This window comes from Pelodiscus sinensis, chromosome 12, assembly GCF_049634645.1.
Source record: "Pelodiscus sinensis isolate JC-2024 chromosome 12, ASM4963464v1, whole genome shotgun sequence".
NCBI classification, from domain to species: Eukaryota; Metazoa; Chordata; order Testudines; family Trionychidae; genus Pelodiscus; species Pelodiscus sinensis.
Window position 1 is genome coordinate 44,999,958 of NC_134722.1, and position 23,592 is coordinate 45,023,549.

At 45.3% G+C, this 23,592-nt stretch overlaps 1 protein-coding gene across 13 annotated transcripts in view; it reads left to right on the forward strand.

The window, feature by feature from the left end:
* The window catches only part of CBFB (core-binding factor subunit beta), a 121,741-nt gene that overhangs the window by 53,816 nt on the left and 44,333 nt on the right, over positions 1-23,592 (forward strand). For 7 of the 13 annotated variants that reach the window (XM_075940407.1, XM_075940406.1, XM_075940408.1 and 4 more), the window contains one exon: positions 14,716-14,811. In XM_075940407.1, the coding sequence (XP_075796522.1) occupies positions 14,716-14,811 (96 nt within the window). Of the gene's footprint in view, positions 1-14,715; positions 14,843-15,640; positions 19,929-19,949; positions 20,059-23,592 lie in introns of those variants that run through there. The other 6 variants (XM_075940410.1, XM_075940413.1, XM_075940412.1 and 3 more) reach the window with 5 other exon arrangements.

The window sequence follows — 23,592 nt, forward strand, 5'->3', positions numbered from 1 at the left end:
CCTTTCTGCCCAAGGTGGTGTCCCTGTTCCACATATCCCAGGAAATTTTCCTGCCAGTGTTTTATCCCAAACCACATGCGGATAGGAAAGAACAAGCATTATATACACTAGATGTTAGGAGGCCACTCGCCTTTTATTTGGAAAGGATGAGACAATTCTGCAAATCTACTCAGCTCTTTGGGTCTATAGCAGAGAGGATGAAAGGTTGCCCTGTGTCAGCTCAATGTCTATTCTCTTGGATTACTGCCTGCATCAGGGCATGCTACGACCTGAAGGGGAAACCAGTGCCTCCTCTCATGGCCCATTCCACCAGGGCATTGGCATCTTCCATGACATTCTAGGCACAAGTGCCGATTCTAGACATTTGCAGGGCAGCCATGTGGTCATCAGTCCATACGTTCACTACCCACTATGCAATCAGGCAACAGGCTAGGCAGGATTGCAGCTGTGGGCGCAGCAATGCTGCAGTCTGTTTCTCTTTAGGCTTTCAACCCTGCCTCCGTGGAGTGGCTTGGGAATCACCTAAGTGAAATGGACATAAGCAAGCACTCGAAGAAGAAAAGACGGTTACTTACTTCTTAACTGTTGTTCTTTGAGATGTTGAGGATATAGGGAAGATTCCAAAATGTGAGCCATTCTTTTTAGGTGACAAATTTGTCCCAGATTGAGGTGTCCTTAGAGGAGGTTTTGGAACAAATTGATAACAGTAACAAGTCACTGGGAAAGAACTCAAATGCGAAATTGTGGAACTGTGAACTGTGGTTTGTAAACTATCCTTTAAGTCAGCTTCTGTACCTAATGCATGGCAGATAGCTAATGTGACGCCAATATTTAAAAAGAGCTCTAGAGGCGATCCTGGCAATTACAGACCGGTAAGTCTAACATCAGTACCAGGCAAATTAGTTGAAACTATAGTCAAGAATAAAATTGTCAGACACACGTAGATGAACATAATTTGTTGGGGGAAAGTCAACATGGTTTCTATAAAGGGAAATCATGCCTTACTAATCTATTAGAATTCTTTGACGGGGTCAATAAACATGTGGACAAGGGGGATCCAGTTGATATAGTATACTTAGATTTCCAGAAAGAACTTTGACAAGGTCCCTCACCACAGGCTCATAAGAAAAGTAAATTGTCATAGGATAAGACAGAAGGTCCTTTTGTGGATTGAGAACTGGTTAAAAGACAGGAAAACAAGGGTAGGAATAAATGGTAAGTTTTCAGAGTGGAGAGAGGTAACTAGTGGTGTTCCCCAAGGGTCTGTCCTGGAACCAGTCGTATTCCACTTACTTATAAATGATCTAGAGAGAGGGGTAAACAGTGAGGTTGCAAAATTTGCAGATGATACCAAACTGTTCAAGATAAGACCAAATCAGACTGTGAAGAGCTTCATAAAGATCTCACCAAAGTAATGGACATTGGAAAAAATAATCCCAGCTATACATACAGAAAGAGCATGGAGTCATTGTGGATAGTTCTCTGAAAACATCCACTCAGTGTGCAGAGGCAGTCAAAAAAAGCAAATAAAATGTTTGGAAACATTAAAAAAGGAATAGAGAATAAGACAGGGAATATCTTATTGCCTCTATATAAAACCATGGTACGCCCACATCATGAATACTGTGGAGGTTAGGTCCATCAATGGCTATTAGCCAGGATGGGTAGAAATGGTGTCCCTCGCTTCTATTTGTCTGGAAATGAATGAGAGGAGAGTGATCACGTAAGGATTACTTGTTGAGTTATCTCCCTCTGGGGCATCTGGTATTGGTCACTGTTGGCAGACAGGATGCTGGTCTGAATGGACCTTTGGTCTGACCCAGTATGTCCGTTCTTATGTACTTTTATTTATTTATTTCAAAATGTGTTATTTTTGGTATTGGACTGGTCTCTGTAGTTTATAATTTTTATTTCTCTCTTATGCTCAAATTTAATCGAGTAGTGCATTCTAAAATGCCTAGCCTGTCATGGCAGGAGTAATTAATCCTTATAGCAATTTTTTAAAAATATACTTTATATCTAGGCATATCTGCACATTACCTAGATATTAGTGCAGCAGCTCCGGGACCTGGGCATAAAGCTGTTGGGGGAGGGCTATTGGGTTAGAGCGGGGAGGGGAGGTGTCTGGCTCTGGAGAAGGGGAGGAGAGGGGAGGGGGGCTTCGCATGGCGTGCTGGCCGCTCAGTCCACGTGCCCCAGTGTCTGGAGGGAGACGCGTGTGGCTGTAGTGGAGGCTTCGCCTCTGGGACCCAAGAATTAGGTTAGAGTGGGACGGAGGGAGGGAGATTGGTATAGAGGGGGGCCGGTGTCTGGCTCGGGGGGGGGATTGGGTTAAGGGGGGGTGTGCCTGGCTCTGGGGAAGGGGAGGGGGATTGGGTTAGAGCGGGGGGGGGGGGGGGTGCCTGGGGGAAGGGAGGGGAAGAGCAGCCAGCGTGCTTTCTGAGACCCAGGATCCCCAGGTATTGGCCCCTGCCATCTCTGTCCCCTCTTCCTGGCCAGACCCTCCCATGAGTACCCTGTCCCAGCACCCTGTCCCCTGCCTCCACCAGCACAGTTGGGGTCACATTAGTGAGGCTCAGGGGGTTTTGGAGCAGTTGTTTTTTTGCATCTCAATTGTGTGGCTCCGATTGACTTTTCTGTGGGTCAGTCACCTCTGACTGAAAACAGGTTCCCCGCCCCTCTCATAAATAAAGATAAGGCTGAAACATTTTGTGTTTGACATAATATTTTATTTAAAAATGAAGCCTGGCCAACAAGCCCCCAGTTGGGGCCAAGCCCACATCTGGCCGCAGCATCATAACACCCCTGCACCATCACCACCCCTGACCCCAAACCTGAGCCTCTCGTACACTAGAACCCCCTGTCCTGAGCCTCTCACATCCCCAAACTCATGCACCCCCACATTCTCAGTCTTCTGCCACAACACTCCTGCACCATCCACACACTGCAAATCTGTGTCCTGAGCCCATCATACTCCTAGCCTCCCTGCCCTAAGCCCCTTACGTATCCCAGCCCAAATTCCTGCACCCTCACAGCCACAAGCCTGCGGCTTGCTCAGCACCCCAACCTTCCACCTGACCCCAACACTCTCCACCCTGGAGCCCCCTCCCTGAGGCAGCATCTTCTTCTCTACTTCCTCCTGCACCCAAATTCCCTCCCAGAGCTTGCACCTTCCCAGTGGTTTTTTTGTGAGCCACAATAGCAGTGAAGACGGTGTGAAGAGTCGGGGCAAAGCTGTTGAGCGCGGCCCCCCTCCCCCCCCACCAAAAAAAAAAAAAACACACACAAGGCATGCCCTGGGACGGATGTACCAACACCCTTTTTTCCCCCAGCATGGGGTGTGGTTTTTTTTGTTTGGTTGCGTTTTTTTTGCTCAACAACTTGGCCCCGGCTCTTCACGCTGTCTCCACTGCTATTGTGGCTCTTTGTCTGGAACAAGTTGGCCACCCGTGCACTAGATCCTGATCTACTTGTTGGTGGCTGCTGCACCAGGTCTGTTCCTTCTAGCTCAGGGGACAACAGCCTGTGGCTCACGAGCCAAATATGGATTGAGATGCAGCTAGAAATGGCTTTTCGAAGCTCGAGCCCCTGGTGCTGCAGTGGGCCGGGGCAAAACATCCTCCACTAGTGGGATCAGGCCTGTGGAGGTGGCAGTGAGCCTCCAGGCAGTCTTCCCTGCTTGCCCTGCCCCCGCACTCCACGCAGAAAAGCTGCTATAGAGCCATTTATTTTTCACTTGCTGTGAGCAGGGAAGGGCGGGGGAACAGTGCCTCATGGCTGCTCCCAGCAACAGCACAATCCCAGCCATTGGCTGGTTTTCGCTAATGGCATCTGCCTGTTTCAAGAACAGGCAGCGTGGGAACCACCAATCACCACTCTCCTCAGGCTCTTAGTCACCAAGCTTATGGCGAGGCAGGGCAGTTTTCCTTCCAGAGAGATGTGCTGAGCTGTAAGTTAACTTGCAATTGTCCCAGCCGCAGCCTGCCTTGGGCACCCCAGCCTGCCACTCCACACCCCTTTCCCCCACAAATATGAAACTCGCTGTCCCTCTCCTAAGCCCATACCCCTCCCAGATACTGTACCACAATCCCTGGGTCGCAGTCCAAACCAGAAACCTACTCCTACTGGAAGAGACCTCAGGTCATCAAGTCCAGCCCCCTGCCCTCGGCAGGACCAATCCCAACTAAATCAACCTGGCCAGGGCTTTGTCAAGCCAAGACTTAAACACCTCTAGGGTTGGAGACACCACTACTTCCCTAGGGAACCCATTCCAGTGCTTCACCACCCTCCTAGTGAAATAGTTTTTCCTAATAGCCAACCTGGACCTCTCCCACCACAACTTGAGACCATTGCTCCTTGTTCTGCCATCTGTCACTACTGAGAACAGCCTCTCTCCATCCTCTTTGGAACCTCCCTTCAGGAAGTTGAAGGCTGCTATCAAATCCCCCCCTCACTACAGACTAAACAGACCCAACTCCTTCAGCCTCTCCCCATAAGTCATATGCTCCAGCTCCCTAATCATTTTGGTTGCCCTCCGCTGGACCCTCTCCAATGTGTCCACGTCCTTTTTGTAGTGGGGGGGCCAGAACTGGACACACTACTCCAGATGTGGCCTTACCAGAGCCGAATAAAGGGGAATAATAACATCTCTGGATCTGCTGGCAATGCTCCTCTTAATGCAGCCTAATATGCCATTAGACTTCTTGGCTACGAGGGCACACTGTTGACTCATATCCAGCTTCTTATCCACTGTAACCCCCAAGTCTTTTTCTGCAGAACTACTACTTAAGTGGTTGGTCCCCAGCTTGTAACAATGCTTGGGATTCTTCCGTCCCAAGTGCAGGACTCTGCACTTGTCCTTGTTGCCCTCAAGCGTATCTACTTCTCCCCCTAGCTTAGTGTCATCTGCAAACTTGCTGAGGGTGCAATCCATCCCCTCATCAACGTCATTAATAAAGATATTGAACAAAACCGGTCCTAGAACCGAACCTTGGGGCACTCCACTAGAAACCGACCGCCATCCTGACATCGAACCATTGATCACTATCCGCTGGGCCCGGCCTTCTATCCATCTTTCTATCCATATTACTGTCCATTTACCCAATCCACATTCCCTTAACTTGCTGGCAAGAATATTGTGGGAGACCATATTAAAAGCCTTGCTAAAGTCAGGGTATATCACATCCACTGACTTTCCCACATCCACAGAGCCTCATCATAGAAGCTGATCAGATTGGTCAGGCACAACTTTCCTTTTGGGAATCCATGCTGACTATTCCTAATCACTTTCCTCTCTTCCAAGTGCCTCAAAATGGATTCCTTAAGGATCCCTTCCATGATTTTTCCAGGAACAGAAGTAAGCCTATAGTTCCCAGAATCGTCCTTTTTCGAAGATGGGCACTACATTTGCATTTTTCCAATCAAGGATCTCTCCCGATCTCCGTGAGTTTTCAAAGATAATGGCCAAAGGCCCTGCAATGACATTTGCCAACTCCCTCAGTACCATCCGATGCATTAAGTCCGGACCCATGTATTTGTGTACATTTAGGTTTTCTAAATAGTTCCTAACCTGTTATTTACCCACCAAGTGCTGTCCATTTTCATCCCATCTTCTGTCGCTTAGTGCATTAGTTCGGGAGCCCACCTTGTCCGTGAGTACAGAGGAAAAGAAGCGTTAAGTATAGGCAGTCCCCGGGTTACGTACAAGATAGGGACTGTAGGTTTGTTCTTAAGTTGAATTTGTATGTAAGTCGGAACTGGTACATATTGTAGGGGAAACTCTAGCCAAACATTTCTCCAGAGCTCAGTTTTATTCTCCCACACCTCACTTCCCTCAGTCCTTTATTCTCAAGCTGAGGTGTCTGCTGAGAAAAGCCGCTGCGCGTCTCCCTGGTCTGCTGGGGGGGGGGGGGCGCTAGCTTCGCGTCTCCCTGGTCTGCTGGGGGGAAGCAGCTAGTGCGGGGTTGCCTCACCCCGTTTGTAAGTAGGGATCTGATGTAAGTCGGATCCATGTAACCCTGGGGACTGCCTGTACTTCAGCTTTTCCTACATCATCTGTCACTAGGTTACCTCCTTCATCCAGAAGGGGCTGCACCCCCTCTCTGATCACCTTCTTCTTGTTAACATGCCTGTAGAAACTTTTCTTGTTATCCTTCACATCCTTAGCCAGTTGCAATTCCATTTGCGCTTTCGCCTTCCTGATAACCCCCCGGCATTCTCGAGCTATACATTTAAACCCCTCCCTGGTCTTTTGTCCTAGTTTTTTCACTTCTTGTAAGCTTCCTTTTTGTGCTTAAATTCACAAAGGATTTCCCCTGTAAGCCAATCCGGTCTCCTACCATGTTTGCCCCTCTTGCTACGCGTCAGGATGGTTTCTTTCTGTGCCTTCAGTAAGGCTTCTTTAAAATACTGCCAGCTGTCCTGGACTCCTTTCCCCTTCATGATAGCATCCCAGGGGATTCTGCCCATCAGATCTCTGAGGGAGTCAAAATCTGCCTTTTTGAAGACCAAGGTGTGTATTTTACTACTCTTTTCTCTTCCTTTGGTCAGGATCCTGAAATCTACCATCTCATGATCACTGCTTCCCAGGTTGTCACCCACCTCTACGTCTCCTATTAGTTCTTCCCTGTTTGTGAGCAGAAGGTCAAGCTGCGCATGGCCCCTGGTCAGATCCTTCAGCACTTGTACCAAGAAGTTATCCCCAACACTCTCCAAAAATGTCCTGGATTACTTGTGTACTGCCGTATTGGTTTCCCAGCAGATGTCAGGGTGATTAAAATCCCCCACGAGAACCAGGGCCTGTGATCCGGAAGCTTCTCTCAGTTGTCCAAAGAAAGCCTCATCTACCTCATCCATCTGACTCGGTGGCCTGTAGCAGACACCAACCACAACATCACTGCTGTTGTTTGCTCCTTTAAACTTAACCCAGAGACTCTCATCAGGTTTTTCTCCCTATTTATACTAGAGTTCAGAGTAGTCATAGTGCTCTCTTACATACAATGCAACTCTTCCTCCTTTTCTCCCCTGCCTGTTCTTCCTGAACAGCCCTTCCATGACAGCGCTCCAGTCATGCGAGTTACCCCACCAAGTCTCTGTTATCCCAATTAAATCATATTTCTTGGACTGGGGCAGGGCCTCCTGTTTGTTTCTCAGGCTTCTCGCATTAGTGTACAAACACCTCAGATAACTAGTTGATCGCCCTATCTTCTCCATTCATAGGGGAAGTAATTATTCCCCTTTATTGGGCTCTGGTGAAGCCACATCTGAAGTATTGTGTCCAGTTCTGGGCCCCCCTCTGTAGAAAGGACGTGGATGCATTGGAGAGGGTTCAGTGGATGGCAACCAAAATGATTAGGGGGCTGGAGCACATGACCCATGAGGAGAGACTGAGGGATTTGGGAGAGTAAGGGGATTTGATAGCAGCCTTCAATTTCCTGAAGGGAGATTCCAAAGAGGATGGAGAGAGGCTGTTCTCAGTAGTGATGGATGGCAGAACAAGGAGCAATGGTCTCAAGTTGCGGTGGGGGAGGTCTAGGTTGGATATTAGAAAAAATTAGTTCACTAGGAGGGTGGTGAAGTACTTTAATGGGTTTCTTAGGGTGATAGTGGAATTTCCATCCCTAGAGGTTTTTAAGTCTCAGCCTGACAAAGCCCTGGCTGGGTTGATTTAGTTGGGATTAGTCCTGCTTTGGGCAGGGGTCTGGAGTTGATGACCTCCTGAGGTCTCTGCCAGCTCTATGATTCTATGAACCTCAGTCCTCGCTGCCCTTCTCCCTTCGCTGCCTCCATTAGGCTGGAGTACCAGGGGAGTGAGGTATATCAGTTGGGGGCCATATCAGTGAGGGTTGGAGGCTTCTGGAGGAGTTGTTTCTTTGCCTTTCACTTGTGTGGTCCCCAGTTGATTTTTCTTTGGGACACTGGTCCCTAATCCAAAAAAGTTTCCTCTCCCCTGCTACAAATAAAGACAATGTTCAAGCCTTTTGTGTTGGACATAATATTTTACTTTATTTAAAAATGAAGCCTGGCCAACAAGCTCCCATTTGGGGCCCAGCCCCCCCATCTGACTGCAGATGGATAACACTTCTGCACACACAGCCACACAGCAGCCCTGAGTCCATTATACACCTGAGCCTCCTGCCCTGAGCCCCTTATACTAAGGATGTTAAGTATTGATTAATTTACTACAGGCAGTCCCCGGGTTACATGGATCCGACTTACATCGGATCCCTACTTACAAACGGGGTGAGGCAACCCCGCACCAGCTGCTTCCCCCCAGCAGACCAGGGAGACGCGAAGCTAGCGCCCCCCCAGCAGACCAGGGAGACGCGGAGCGGCTTTTCTCAGCAGACACCTCAGCTTGAGAATAAAGGACTGAGGGAAGTGAGGTATGGGAGAATAAAACTGAGCTCTGGAGAAATGTTTGGCTAGAGTTTCCCCTACAATATGTACCAGTTCCGACTTACATACAAATTCAACTTAAGAACAAACCTACAGTCCCTATCTTGTACGTAACCCGGGGACTGCCTGTAGTCAAGTAGTTGATGGAATTTCCATCGACTAGTCAAGAGGCACTTGCACTTTCGTCCTTTGAAATGTAGAAGAGGCCCAGCAGGGGCTCTTGCACATTTCGAAGTCGGAACTCCCTGTGCAGCCAGGACCAACAGTGGAACCCAGGATCAGCGGTGCGGTGCTGGCCCTTTGAAACGCTGCCACAGCATTTCAAAGCGGCAGCACCACACAGGGCTCAATGTTTGAAGTATCTCCCTTCTTCCCCCTCCCCCCTCGTCCTTGCTGCCTCTGTCTGATAGAGACAGCAAGAGAGGGAAGCGACTAGTTGACTAGTCCTTAACATACTTACCTCATACACCCCAATCCAAATTCCTGCATCCCCACGTTCCCATCCCCTGCCATAAGACTGACAGACAATCACCTGAATGCATGCATGAAGCTGTATTTGACCAGTTATGATGTAAACTTCAATGAATTGTGTGAAAAGATGCGGCAGCAGAAGTCCCATTAAATAAAGTCTGTGAGTACAATGTTTCATTTGTGCTATTGTTAATCATTGTCAGTTATCAGTATTGAGTTGTATTATTTTCAGTCATACAAATGGGCATTTTTATATGGCTCTTTGTTGATGTAATTTGGCTCTTTGGTTTGAAAAGGTTGCAGACCCCTGTTCTGGTTCTGATATTTGTTATTTAGATCTACCGTATATTCCGGCGTACAAGACGACCTCTGATGTTAAAAAACATCCCCCAAAAATCGGGGGTCGTCTTGTACGCCGGATGCCCCGCCGCCGGAGCCCCTCCGCGGCTTTGAAAGCCTCGGGGGAAGCCGGCGGGGGGGCATCCCAGGCGCGCATGGGCTGCGCCTCCGCCGGAGCCCCTCCGCGGCTTTGAAAGCCTCGGGGGAAGCCGGCGGGGGGGCATCCCAGGCGCGCATGGGCTGCCCCCCCGCCGGAGCCCCTCCGCGGCTTTGAAAGCCTTGGGGGGAAGCCGGCGGCGGGGCATCCCAGGCGCGCATGGGCTGCCCCCCCGCCGGAGCCCCTCCGCGGCTTTGAAAGCCTCGGGGGAAGCCGGCGGGGGGGCATCCCAGGCGCGCATGGGCTGCCCCCCCGCCGGAGCCCCTCCGCGGCTTTGAAAGCCTTGGGGGGAAGCCGGCGGCGGGGCATCCCAGGCGCGCATGGGCTGCCCCCCCGCCGGAGCCCCTCCGCGGCTTTGAAAGCCTCGGGGGAAGCCGGCGGGGGGGCATCCCAGGCGCGCATGGGCTGCCCCCCCGCCGGAGCCCCTCTGCGGCTTTGAAAGCCTCGGGGGAAGCCGGCGGGGGGGCATCCCAGGCGCGCATGGGCTGCCCCCCCGCCGGAGCCCCTCCGCGGCTTTGAAAGCCTCGGGGGAAGCCGGCGGGGGGGCATCCCAGGCGCGCATGGGCTGCCCCCCCGCCGGAGCCCCTCCGCGGCTTTGAAAGCCTCGGGGGAAGCCGGCGGGGGGGCATCCCAGGCGCGCATGGGCTGCCCCCCTGCCGGAGCCCCTCCGCGGCTTTGAAAGCCTTGGGGGGAAGCCGGCGGCGGGGCATCCCAGGCGCGCATGGGCTGCCCCCCCGCCGGAGCCCCTCCGCGGCTTTGAAAGCCTCGGGGGGAAGCCGGCGGCGGGGCATCCCAGGCGCGCATGGGCTGCCCCCCCGCCGGAGCCCCTCCGCGGCTTTGAAAGCCTCGGGGGAAGCCGGCGGGGGGGCATCCCAGGCGCGCATGGGCTGCCCCCCCGCCAGAGCCCCTCCGCGGCTTTGAAAGCCTCGGGGGGAAGCCGGCGGCGGGGCATCCCAGGCGCGCATGGGCTGCCCCCCCGCCGGAGCCCCTCCGCGGCTTTGAAAGCCTCGGGGGAAGCCGGCGGGGGGGCATCCCAGGCGCTCATGGGATGCCCCCCCGCCGGCTTCCCCCGAGGCTTTCAAAGCCGCGGAGGGGCTCCGGCGGGGGGGCAGCCCATGCGCGCCTGGGATGCTCCGCCGCCGGCTTCCCCCGAGGCTTTCAAAGCCGCGGAGGGGCTCCGGCGGGGGGGGGGCAGCCCAGGCGCTCCTGGCGGCTTTGCTCCCGGTGCCTCTGGTCTGCTGGGGACCATCTCCAGCAGACCAGGGACACCGGGAGCAAAGGAGGCGGAGGGGCGCTGGGGTATAAGATGAAACCCTATCTTTTAATTAAAAAGATAGGGGGTCGTCTTATACACCCAGTCGCCCTATACGCCGGAAAATACGGTAGATTATTTCACTTCAGTCTTGTTGTATCAAGTTGCTACAGTGCCTGCTAACACAGAACTGTGTTTATGCATGGCAGCCTTCTACTATTTCCTGCAATTTTCCTACACTTTTATGTTGAGCAAGCCTGCCCACGGGGCATAAAGGGGGCAGTTTCCCTGGAGCCTGGGGATTCAAAAGGGCCTGGGGCTCCTGGTTGCTGACACTGCTACTGTGGAAGCAACGGTGTCTGAAATCCCAGGCCTTTAAATCACCACCTGCCTGCTTTTGGTGACTCTCAGGGTGCCAAAGAGCAGGGGTAGCACAGCTCTGGGTGGTGCTGTGGGCTGGCTGCTCCAGTCCCACCCCTTCCACCCGAGGTCCTATCCCTTCTGGTAGTGTGGAGCCATGCCTCATCACCTTGCTCAGAGGCTTGGCAAGTCATTGTCTTCCCTTCCCCCAGATGTTGAGACACCTCAGAAATATTTTGCACACTTTTCTCATTAATGCTTTGTCTGTATTTTGTTACCTAGGTACGTTCTCTTTCTTGTAAAAACAAGGTGCTGATTAGATAATTTAGTATGTATTTTTATTGTACATTTCTCCAGACTGAAGCTGTAACCTTTTTTTAAGCTGTCACTCCAAATCTATTGACTCTAAAAGCTCTCCATGAATGTTCCTTAAATTTGCTTCATAATGGGCTGCAATAGCCTGAATGCAGAATTTTAGTAAAATGACAACCTCACACTTTTCCCCCCAGGCATTGGTGAGCCAGCCTTTCAGCCATCAGCATACATGGCTAGTCTGGATATCAGCAGATTGGGTCTCTTGCTATTTTGAAATATTAATTTGTGTTTTATTCTGGGTTTGTTGGTTTGTTAATATTCTGTTTGAAGCTATAAGTTAGAGTAGCTATACTGATTCATGTTCCAGTTTGTTTATTGAACAAAATCCTTCCACAGCTTAAAAGATTTAAGATAACTTTTGTGGTCACTTGTCACCGTTTTGAGACCTTGAGTTCCAATCTGAAACAAAGTTCGTGCCTGAGAAGATGGAATAATTGTTTAATTATTTTTGTTCCCATGGAGCCTTCCAGAACTGCCATTGCATAACTGCTTAGCATGGTTGTGTTTTCCAGACATGATTAAAAAGACTTGTATATACATTTCCAGTTACCAGATTGTTATTAAAGATACTCTCCGGGGCGGGGGGGGGGGGGGGGAGATTTCTGTTCATCGGTACGCATATATGAATAAACATATGCATAGCTGTATTTTTTTTAAACGTATGTTTCCGCTTGGTTTTGCTTGACTTAAAATTCTGCTTTAATTATTTAAAAATCAATTTTCATTAAAATTGGTAAAGAAGTGGATGGATTGCCTAAATTAAAAAAATAAAAGGTTTTAGTTCACTAATCAGCTAGGCCACCTTTTTTGGTTCTGTCCTCAATTTGAACTTTATTTTCTCTTCCACTGTCCCATCATTAGGGATGTAAGAGACTAGTTTACTATCTGATAAGCTTCTGACTATCCGATAAGCTTTTCGGATACTAGACTAGTGATGCGACTAGTCGTTCCCCTCCCTTCCCCCTGTCCCTGCTTCTTCTATCCGAGAGAGGCAGCAAGTGGGGGGAGCTGGTGTATGGGGGGGAGCCGGCTTAAAAGCCGGTTACCCCAAGCACCATCTCCGCAGGGGGCAGGGGAAGTAGAGGCAAAGAAGAAATGGCATGAGCAGGGACTGAAGCAGTTTCCACTTGCACCGCTTCTGCTGCGATTCTGCTTTTGAAATATAGAAGAGCCCTAGCTATTGTACATTTCAAAAGCATGAATCCCAGCGGGAGTCCCTGTTGGCCCCATGTTCCATGAGAGGCTTCTGCTTTTGAAATGTACAAGAGCCCCGCTGGAGTTCCCTGCTGGCCATGCACTCCTGTCTGCTTTTGAAATATACAAGAGTCCCAACACAGGGAGCAAAGGGAGTTAGTGGACCTCAGTCTTTGAAATGTACTAATGGGGCTCTTGTACGTTTCAAAAAGAAGCAGCCTTATAGACTGCAAATCCCATCAACTGTTTGATTAGTTAATCTAATTTTAACATCCCTACCACCGTAATTGATATTATAACAACATAAAAATCGCGAGGAGACAAATTTGTCATTTAAGAATAGAAGTTACTGGCAAAATATCTTTATTCATGGCAGCAGTAATCATTGCCCTTAGGTAAGTTCCCAAAAAGATATATCTATGAAGATACTTTAATTGACAGATGTTTGTATTAAACTGTGTTAGGCCACAGGAGACGCTCCTTTTTTGCATCATTTCACAAAGTAGCTTTAGGGTGTAGGATAATGCCTCAGGCAAGAAAAGCAAATTGACATTCTCTTAGACTAGAGACATGTTAAGTTAATGCACTTAATCCCTTGGCATATAATAACTGAGTTAAGTTTTTGGGAGTGGAACATTTTTGTCCTTTATAAATCAAAGTTAACATTTCTGTTTTTTAAGGAGAGACCCACTTAAAATAACACATGTGACTTAACAAAGTTAATGGTAGGGGAAAAAATGTTTCTTTGTTCACCTGTATGGTCAACTCATTTCTTGATGATCCTTAGAAGCATCAGTGCAAAAAACAGGAAATCCCCTTTTCATTTTTGATTAGTCAGTTTAGAAGAATTGATGCTAAACATATAGCTTTGAGTAAAGTGTATGTGCAGGTTTATTATTGTGGCACTATTGGCTTACACAACATAAACTTAAATTCAAAATGTTATCATTTTTAATAGAAATATTAAATAGCTTTTGTAAAAACGATCATTTTTTTAAAAAAAAGGGGCGAGGAGTCCTGTGGCACCTTATAGACTAACTGAAGTGTAGGAGCAAAAGCTTTCGTGGGCAAAGACCCACTTCATCAGTTGCATCTGACGAAGTGGGTCTTTGTCCACGAAAGCTTATGCTCCTACACTTCAGTTAGTCTATAAGGTGCCACAGGACTCCTCGCTGCTTTTGCAGATTCAGACTAACACGGCTACCCCTCTGATCATTTGTTTGTTTTAGGATGGACTGAAATCTGGTTGGGCTTTTTAATTTTGCTTTCAAAATAAGTTCACTGATACCAATTGGGTAGATATTTGAGTACACAAGAAATTGGGGAGTGAATGTTTTCTAGCACTTTACACTTTTTTATACAGTTTTGTACCTCAAATGATAAACTAAGGGATGTGAATATTTATTTTATGTCAGGTGTTGCTATAAATGCGAAGTGATGAAGAATTTGTTAACCTTTTAAGTTATAAAGCTTCAGGGGGTAGCCGAGTTAGTCTGTACAGGATAAACTTAAACAACAACAAATAGTCTGGTAGCACTTTAAAGACTAACAAAGCATGTAGATGGGATCAGGAGCTTTCGTGGGCACAGCCCACGCCATTTAAAGAAGTGGGCTGTGTCCACAAAAGCTCCTGATATCATCTATATGTTTTGATAGTCTTTAAAGTGCTGCCAGACTATTTGTTGTTTTTTAAGTTTATCCTTTTAAGTTATGTTTGCTTTAGAGCATATATTTGAATGTAAAGAACCTAATGATCTCCTATGTAATTATTAATTTGTTTTTTCATGATCAAGTGTGAAAAATATTGCTTCTAATGTAAGCTTCCTTTAACTTTTTGGTTTAAGAAACTTAAATTCCATCTTGAAACAATATTTTCAATTCTTTATAAAGCAGTTCTACTCTGGAAAGAGACTTTTAAAAGTGACATTGCATAGCTCCAGGTTTGTCTGCATGATTTCATATCCCATTTGCTCAATTTACGTGCGAATGGTTATCTTGTCTAATTGCTATACCTGTGCATTCATTCTTTAGTCTTAAAGTCAAACTTTATCCTTTCTGGCTTCTGTGTCATTGTTAGTAATAAATTCTAGAGTTCAGATTTTCTCCCCTTCTCCTTTTGGTCAACCTTATTTTCCTTAAACAATCATTTGTATATCTTCTGGTTTGATAGCAGGAGGATGCATTGGCACAGCAAGCCTTTGAAGAAGCACGGAGAAGAACTCGTGAATTTGAGGACAGAGATAGGTCTCATCGGGAGGAAATGGAGGTGAGGGTTTCACAGCTGCTGTCAGTAACTGGTTAGTACTTTACCAAAAATCTAGATTGTTTCCTATAACTTGTCTGTATGTACAATAATGCCTGTCTTACTATTTTCTAAATAGAAAAATAAAAGCATGCTTTTATCTCCTATTTAGATTGTTAAAAGTTTAAGACACATTATTTGCGTAAAATAAGTTGTTACCCTTTTCTCTGTAGGTGGCCCCAATTTCTGATTGCAGACTCATGACCTAGAACTGTGTTTCTTAAACTATATGCCGTGGAACACTAGTGTTCCATGAACAACTCCCAGGTGTGCCGCAATCTCTTCTTTGTTTTTGTCTTTTTTTGGCTGACTCTTTTGAAGAAAATGGTCATAACTGTTCCACATAAAACAGTTGTTTGGTGTTCCATGGTCTCAAAAAGTTTAAGAAACACTGACAAAGAGGCTGACATTTCATGAGAAAAAAAAAAATGCTGGAAGCTCTGAAGAGGGCTTTTTAGCAGTTGTAATGTGGGTCTGCCACCTTCTGCCTTTTCCACAGACACTGAGGAGGCCTGGAGACCTCTGGTGGCTATTCCTGTTGCCAGCAGTCCCATTGGTAGCAACACCAATGAACTGATTCAGACCCTGATAACACTCCTCTCTCCTTCTCCCCGCACTGACCTGGCTCAGAGAGAGAACTGCTGATGAGGATAAGGGAAATGTAGGGGATTTAGAAAAAGTTGATGCAGACAAGGAAAGGAATAAGAAGGGAACAATGTGGAGACAGTTTATTTGAATTGCTTTACCATAAAAGATTTTTACATTGTACATTTACCTGTAACTGTCCATTCAGTTCCAGGTAATTGGCATCATGGCTAGTCCTCTCTGGCTTCAGTGGATTTCTTTCCTGGTATCACTTAATGCCATCCCATCTCCTCCTGAGTTCACAATCATGCAGAGCTCTGTTTCATTGCTAAGTTTAAAGGGAAAATCTGGGAGGTGAGCTCAAGAAGAGTGGCTTGTTCAAAAAGTAAGTCAAGATAGGGAATAGACCTTAGGAGACTGGTGAAATCAGTAAAGCTCAGAGAGGAAAGTGTATGGAAGCAGAACTGTACTGGGCTGGTCTTTTAAAGAAAGGCTGGTTAGAAAGGCCTCAAGGCAATTTACTTGGTTAATTGGGGAAGAGTGCCTTTGCTTCCTTTACTTCTAGGAACTTCTAGCACTGCCACAATGTTGCCAACTCTAAATGTTTAAAAATCAACCATCAGCCCTCTCCTTCCCCTCAAAAATAATACAGGCTGAAGTAATGAGATTTAAAATAAAATAAACATTGGAAACTTTTTGTTTGCCTTCAGATGCTGGAGTCTTCAGGGTCCACAATTTCAATTTTTTCTCTGAAACTATAAGGGTCTAGGAAGTTACTGTTTTTAATGAAAACTGAGATTCTACTGTTAAGTTTGTACAGCATTTGTGAAGTCTGAGTTTACAGGAGTACCCAAGAGTATAATTTGGCCTACAAAACCTCTTATTCCTTGAGTTTTTACAGAGCTGGGAAAAGACACATCTTAGAAATGACATCTTGTAAACTGAACACATTTAATCTAGTTGTTGAATTAGAATAAAAATGAGCCCCCACCAATAGCAGTATTGGTCTCTTTTGAAAGTAACCTATTCTTTTGATTAAAGATTTCCAAATTTTTAATATTTAACTTTTCTGTTTAGCACAGCAAAATCAGCAAATCTTGGAACCACTCAACTTTTAACATCTCATCAGTTAGTTCCCCTGTGGATTGTAACAACGTCTGTATAAAATTATTTCAGACTGCAGTACAATAATTGAAATAGCTTTAATAGAGACCAGATTCAAGTCTTGTAATACTTCATCCATCCCTACCCAAAAGAGAGGCGCCAGTTATTTGGAAATATTCATCCAGAGCTTGGCAACATATGAAAGTGATCACCAATTTTGTTCTTTATTTATATTGCTTTCTTTCTTAGCTAGCGGTCTCCTAATTCTTAAAGTCTCTATGAAGGTTATTTTTGAAATGTAACAGACAGGTAGATCATTGCATCCAAGGGTACTGAGGAAGGATACATTTTAATGCATCTAAGAGTACTGAGGGAGTTGGCAAATGTCATTGAAGAACCTTTGGCCACTATCTTTGAAAACTCATGGAGAACAGTTTCCCACAATATTTTGCCAGCAAGTTAAGAAAGTATGGATTGGATAAATGGACTGTGAGGTGGATAAAAAGCTGGTTAGATTTTTGGGTGATCAATGGCTCGATGTCAGGTTGGCGGTTAGTTTCAAGTGGCCGTTTTTGTTCAACATTTTTATTAGTGCCCTGGATGAGGGGATGGATTGCACCCTCAGCAAGTTTGCAAATGACACTAAACTAGGGGGAGAGGTAGATATGCTGGAGGATAGGGATAGGGTCTAGAGTGACTTAGACAGATTAGAGGATTGGGCCAAAAGAAATCTGATGAGGTTCAACAAAGACAAGTGTAGAATCCTTCACTTAGGATGGAAGAATCCCAAACTTTGTTATAGGCTGAGGACCGACTGGCTAAGTTGCAGTTCTGCAAAAAAGGACCTGGGGATTACAGTGGATGAGAAGCTGGATATGAGTCAACAATTTGCCCTTGTAGCCAAGAAGGCGAATTAACTATTAGGTTGCATTAGGAGGAGCATTGCCAGCAGATCTAGAGAAACAATTATTCCCCTTTATTTGGCTCTGGTGAGGCCACATCTGGAGTATTGTGTCCCGTTCTGAACCCCCTGGTATAAAAAGGATGTGGACTCATTGGAGAGGGTCCAGCAGAGAGCAACCAAAATGATTAGGGGGCTGGAGGAGCACATGACCTATGAGGAGAGGCTGAGGGATTTGGCCTTATTTAGTCTGCACAAGAGGAGTGATGGGGGATTTGGTAGCAGCCTTCAACTTCCTGAAGGGAGGTTCCAAAGAGGATGGAGGGAGGTTGTTCTCAGTAGTGATGGATGGCAGAACAAGGAGCAGTGGTCTCAGGTTACAGTGAGGGAGGTCTAGGTTGGATATTAGGAAAATCTATTTCACTAGAAGGGTGGTGAAGTACTGGAATGGGTTACTTATGGAGGTGGTGGAATCTCCATCCCTAGAGGTTTTTAAGTCTCTGCTTGACAAAGCCCTGGCTGGGTTGATTTAGTTGGGATTGGTCCTGCTTTGGGCAGGAGGCTGGACTTGATGACCTCCTGAGGTCTCTTCAAGCCCTATGATTGCCAGTGAACGATCCCTATACAAGGTATTTGCAACTATTTTTTGTTATAAATAGTATATTTTTAAGGACAATAAGGTTAGGCACAATGGTACTTCTAGAAACAAACTACAGAGTTTGCACTGGCTGCACCATAATGAAACTTGATAGGATAATCAAATAGTAGAAAATAGCAATAGTTAAAAGAACAACACTTTAAAAAAAATCTGTTTACACACGGATGACATAAAAGGTTTTTAGAGAATACATACAAATAATCTCAAATATTGTCTGTAACATCGTTCAGTGTTTTCCTGTCATGGTATGTTTTTAATATGGATGACCCAGGGATCAGGGCTAGGACTGGTAAGAGCTGGAAGCAAGGTGAATAGGAAGGGGCCAAAATTTGTGGATGATAATTATTTCAGATATTAGAGAGCAGACAATTGTGGTTGGACAAAGAAGCAATTAATTAAATGTAATCTTTGTTGGTGTCTTGGAGATGGTACGGGGCTCTCAGCTGCAAAGTTTTAGCGCTGCTCCTGCTGTCCCTCTCCCTGTGGAGTCTACTTCTGCATCAGAGAGTTGATGGGTTGAAGGGCTCTAGCTCCTGACAAAATTAGGGTATAGTTCCAGAGTAGCTTTTCTTTGTGTGGACGTAATGCAGTTTATTTCAGTAGAAATTTCAGTTTATAGTGGACACAGTTTTTTAAAAGTTTGGGTTGTACACATTCTATGATGAAAGCTCAAATATTAAATTTTTCATTTTCTTGAGATTGAGTTGTCCATAGCTTTCTGACTACACTTCATGCAGAGCTGAGGTGGGGAGGGATAGCTCAGTGGTTTGAGCATTGGCCTGCTAAACCCAGGGTTGTGCGCTCAGTCCTTGAGGAGGCCATTTAGGGAAGCTGGGGCAAATCTGCCAGGGATGGTATTTGGTCCTGCCATGAGGGCAGGGACTGGACTCAATGACTTCTCAAGGTCTCTTCCAGTTCTGTGAGAAGGGTATATCTCTGTATATTATTATTAATTATGTGGTTTAAATTTCTTGTTTGTGTTCATGTTGCATGTTATTGGAGTTCTCTCTCCGTAGAAACACTGCAAGTAAAGAAGCAAAGAGATTTGCTCTTCCCTGAAATAGTCTGGCCTAGCAGTTGATCTGTGCACTGCCCTATATTGAATATATGCACATTTTAAAATCTAGGATACACACAGCCAGTAATAAATTCGTTTCCAAAATACCCCTCTGTTGATGTCCCCACAACATTTTTCTCTAACTGCTCATTCTCACAACATTTTTCTCCATTTTACTTATGCTGTATTTCCCAAATAAATTATCTTTATAGTTCCAAGTTCCCCATTTAGGGAAACTCACTACTTGACATTTTCCTAATTCTTCCCTCACCCTGAAAAAAAAATCCCAGAAATTTTGAAGGAAATCTTTCTACATCTGCAAAATAAGATCTTGGCTCTGGATCCCGTCCATAAAGGTTCCAGGGGTGTATTCAGGCTGCCCAGGAAGAGGCCACATGCTGTCCCCCAAAGAGCTCTAGATCATCAGCAGGCAAAGAGATATTAGTTTTCATTTGTGATTTGGATTGTGTGAATTCCTGATCTGTACTATTGCCTAGAACAACAATGATAGCTGTTTGTTTAAAAGGTAGCACAGAACTGCAGCTTTTTGGCATCTTATTCTGAAAATTTAACTGAACCAATATTGTATTTTCTGTAATGAAATATCAGTTTGGGGAGTAATGTAACTTTTAAGAAAAGTTTTTAAATATAAAATAGTTAAGATTTTATATTGATGTGAAAGTGTTTTAGGATATAGTCTGAAACATTTTATTTTGTTGTGTTTAAAGACTAGTTTAGATGTTATAAATATATAATTAGTATTGATCTCCTTCAGTCAGTATTTCTCTGTTCCTCAGCCCCCTTCTAATCTTCATTGACTGAAAGAAGATGCTTATATTACAGTATTTCCTGATTTGCAAAATTGATTTTCTCTCTACTACGTACAGCATTGATTGTGTTCAGAACGTAAGTTGTTGGGTATTTTTAATGCATGTACTTTGTAGCACATGCAGGCAAATATTAGCTGTTTTAACCTCTTGTGGAACATAGACAAATATTTCAGTAATTTTGTCATGCTCATTGTGACTGATTGGATCACAGAAATCCCCTGGAGATTGTCTCCTGGTGTGCTGATCAAGCCACTGATGCCCACCTTCCTGCTCTGTGCGGCTCCCCACCACTCTGTCTTGCTGAGCCAGACCACTGGTCTGCCCCAGACAAGTCACACAGTTGTGGTTACCACCCACCAGCAAGGCAACACAGATCCCAGAGAGGACCAAAGCCCCAAATAAATCCGTCTTATCCTGTATAAAAGTTTTACACAGAGAAAGCTCATAAGATGAGCCCCATTATCACTGAAAGAGAGAAAGATGCATAGTGTTACGCTCTCTCCAGGCAACAGTTATTTATACTGGGGTTGATAATAAACAAAGTTTTTTTTCTTAAGTATAAAAAGTAGGATTTCAGTGATTGCAAGTGAAAACAGACAGATCAAAGTTACTACATTAAAATAAACAAAACCTATTAGCTAATTCTAATCCACTAAGAAACATGTTGCATGCAAAATCTTACCCTAAACAGTTTCTCTGGCCTGGGTCTACAGTTTTTTTCAGAGTTCTTTGTTGTCAGGTTTCTTCATATATATCCTCTTGGGTGGGTGAGGCAGTTTCAAAGGCCATTTGAAGATAAGACTGTTTGTTTTCCATTCCTTAAATAGACTGTTTGGGGCAGGGAGAGAGACACCCTATGTTCAGTCTCCCCATCTGGATGGAAAAATACAAGATTCAAGATGGATTCTAGTGCCAGGTGGCATAGTCACACATCTTTTTAGGACAAATAAGACCATTCACAGGCTGTTGGTTGAGTACTGAGCCAGTATGTTGCTAATGTATCCCTAATGGCCCTCATTAGCGCATTCAGAATTAAAACTAGATTCACACTTTATATTTCTAACTTCACATACAAGAATGATGCATGTACAAAAATAGGATATACAGATTCAGCAGATTATAACTTTAAAATTGTTATGTTACAATGATGAATTTTGATATGTTACAATGATGCATCTTCATGAGCTAATTTTCATAAAGCATGGGAGCATGACAATCATGATCTCGATTTTCAAAAGTTACGTTTGGTTTGAAATTGGCTAATTATAGTAAAATAGTAAAAAGTCAGTTACATCATGTGATGGATTTCCTTAGGTTTCAAAGACCCAGTTTGTCGTTTGGACTAGACACATTACTGATATATAGTAAGTTGCTATATGATTGAAGCTTCAGAATGAGCTTGGCATATATCCAAAAGGAAAATCACTTGTTGCAGGAAACAGAATTGAATCTTGATGTGTTTAATGGAATCTTGATGGAGGTTTAAATCTTTGTCAAGAAAACTGCTGAATTTTATATTCCCACGTATTATTTGAAAAACTTGTCAGCACATGATTGCATTTGCACCTAACTTCCATTCATTGTTCAGGTTTTTGTTGTTGGTAGTGCAGCTTCATTTTTCATTTATTGTTTAGCATTTGACTTGATGTCAAAGAATAGAGCCTATCTAATCTGTTTATCCCAGTAGTCTGTTGCTGCCAAAATACAATTGATCACATTACAGTTTTCCTTCCGTTTTGTGACCCTTTCTTGAGTCATCCTCTGATTTTAGCTTTTCTGGTCTCTCCTCTCCTCATCTCTCCAGGGGAAATTTATGCTTTAAATATGGAGACAGTTGAGGAATATTATATGATCTAATGAATGTAACAAATAAAAATGTGTACATTATTTCAATTCCCTTATTTATTCTTGGATCTGGACTTCCAACACTCTTGTAATCTGAAGAAGTGGGCTGTGCCCACGAAAGCTCATGATACCGTCTACGTATTTTGTTAGTCTTTAAGGTGCTACTAGACTATTTGTTGTTTGTTTAAGTTTTTCCTGTGACAGTCTAATTTGGCTACAGTTCTGAAGCTTTTGAACATGCAAGGCACTGAATTCAGCCATATGGAGTGGAAATCCATTAACTACACAAAGAAACTCGCACAGATCCAAACAGACATCATCTTCCTTTCCAAGTGCAAACAGATGAACATCATACTTAAGGGACTGAGGGTGAAAAACCCACTGCAATCTACGTATCCCACAGACTACAGCCAGAGATTATACCACACTCTTGCAAAGAAACTCAGGAACCACCTTATCAGCATTCTATACAACAAACAGTAGATAATCAAGGAGGAGCTCTCAACATTAGAAACTGTTATAAAAAAACCAAGTTTCCACACACACTTCATCTTTTCCAGAGTTTACTAAAATTCAACAAACCACCTACAAGAATCACTTAATCTCCCTTCAGAAGGAAAAGGACTATAAACTATCCAAACTGCTACATGCCTCAGGATCTCTCATTCCAGATACTTTCAACTCACCTAGCAAAGCTTTCAACCTATCCTACCACTCTAAGCCCAGCAGAGGAATCTGTCTTGTGGACTCTCCTTTTGCCCCACCACCCTATGAATATGATTCAGTTCTGTGGAGATCTGGAAGCCTATTTTCGCTGCCTGCACGAATATTTCCAACACCTTGATGTCCAACACACTGACCTTGCTGCTCCCCCCCTCCGATCCCACAAGAGGAAGGCTTCTATATGGACCCCTACTAACAGTCATAATGAGCAGGGCTCGACAAACTATACAATAGATTTCAGCTGCGCGCCCTGTTCGTTCGCGGTGCGCACATGTGCAATACGGCTCTTGCGCAGGCTCAGTACGGGGCTGGCGAGCGGTTTTTGCCGCCGTTTGTCAAGCCCTGGTTATGAGTCTTGATTTCTACATTGACTGCTTCCGCAAAAGTGCTTGAACTGACATTGTCAGCAAATAATAACACATAACCTCAGTTATGCAGAGCGCAATGCTATATACAGCCTCAAAAACAATTCTAACATCATAATCAAGGGGGCACTGTAGTCATGAACAGAACAGATTATGAACAGGAGCCAACCAGACAACTCACCAATACCAGATTCTCCTATGATCTCACTAAAGAATACCAAAAAAACCTGAAACAACTGCCCATGAAGCTCCCTGATGTTTCTCAGGACCAAATTTACACTAACCCTCCCCCCCCCCCCCCCCCCCCCCCCCCGATCCCTGACGAGGAGTTTTCTGTCTGCTGCCCAAGATACACAAACCTGAAAATCCCGGATGACCCATCATCTCAAGCATTGGCACACTTACAACAGGATTATCTGGCTATATTGACTCTCTCCTCCGACCCTACGCTACCAGCACTCCTAGCAACACCACTGTTTTCCTGAGGAAATTACAAAACATCAATAATCTATCTGAAAATACCATCCTGTCCACCATGGACATAGAAGCCCTTTACACCAACATTCCACATGAAGACGGATCACAGGCTATCAGGAGCACCATCCCCAATGACAGCACTGCACACCTGATTAAAGAGCTCTGTGACTTTGTCCTCACCCATAACTGTGGGTTTCGAT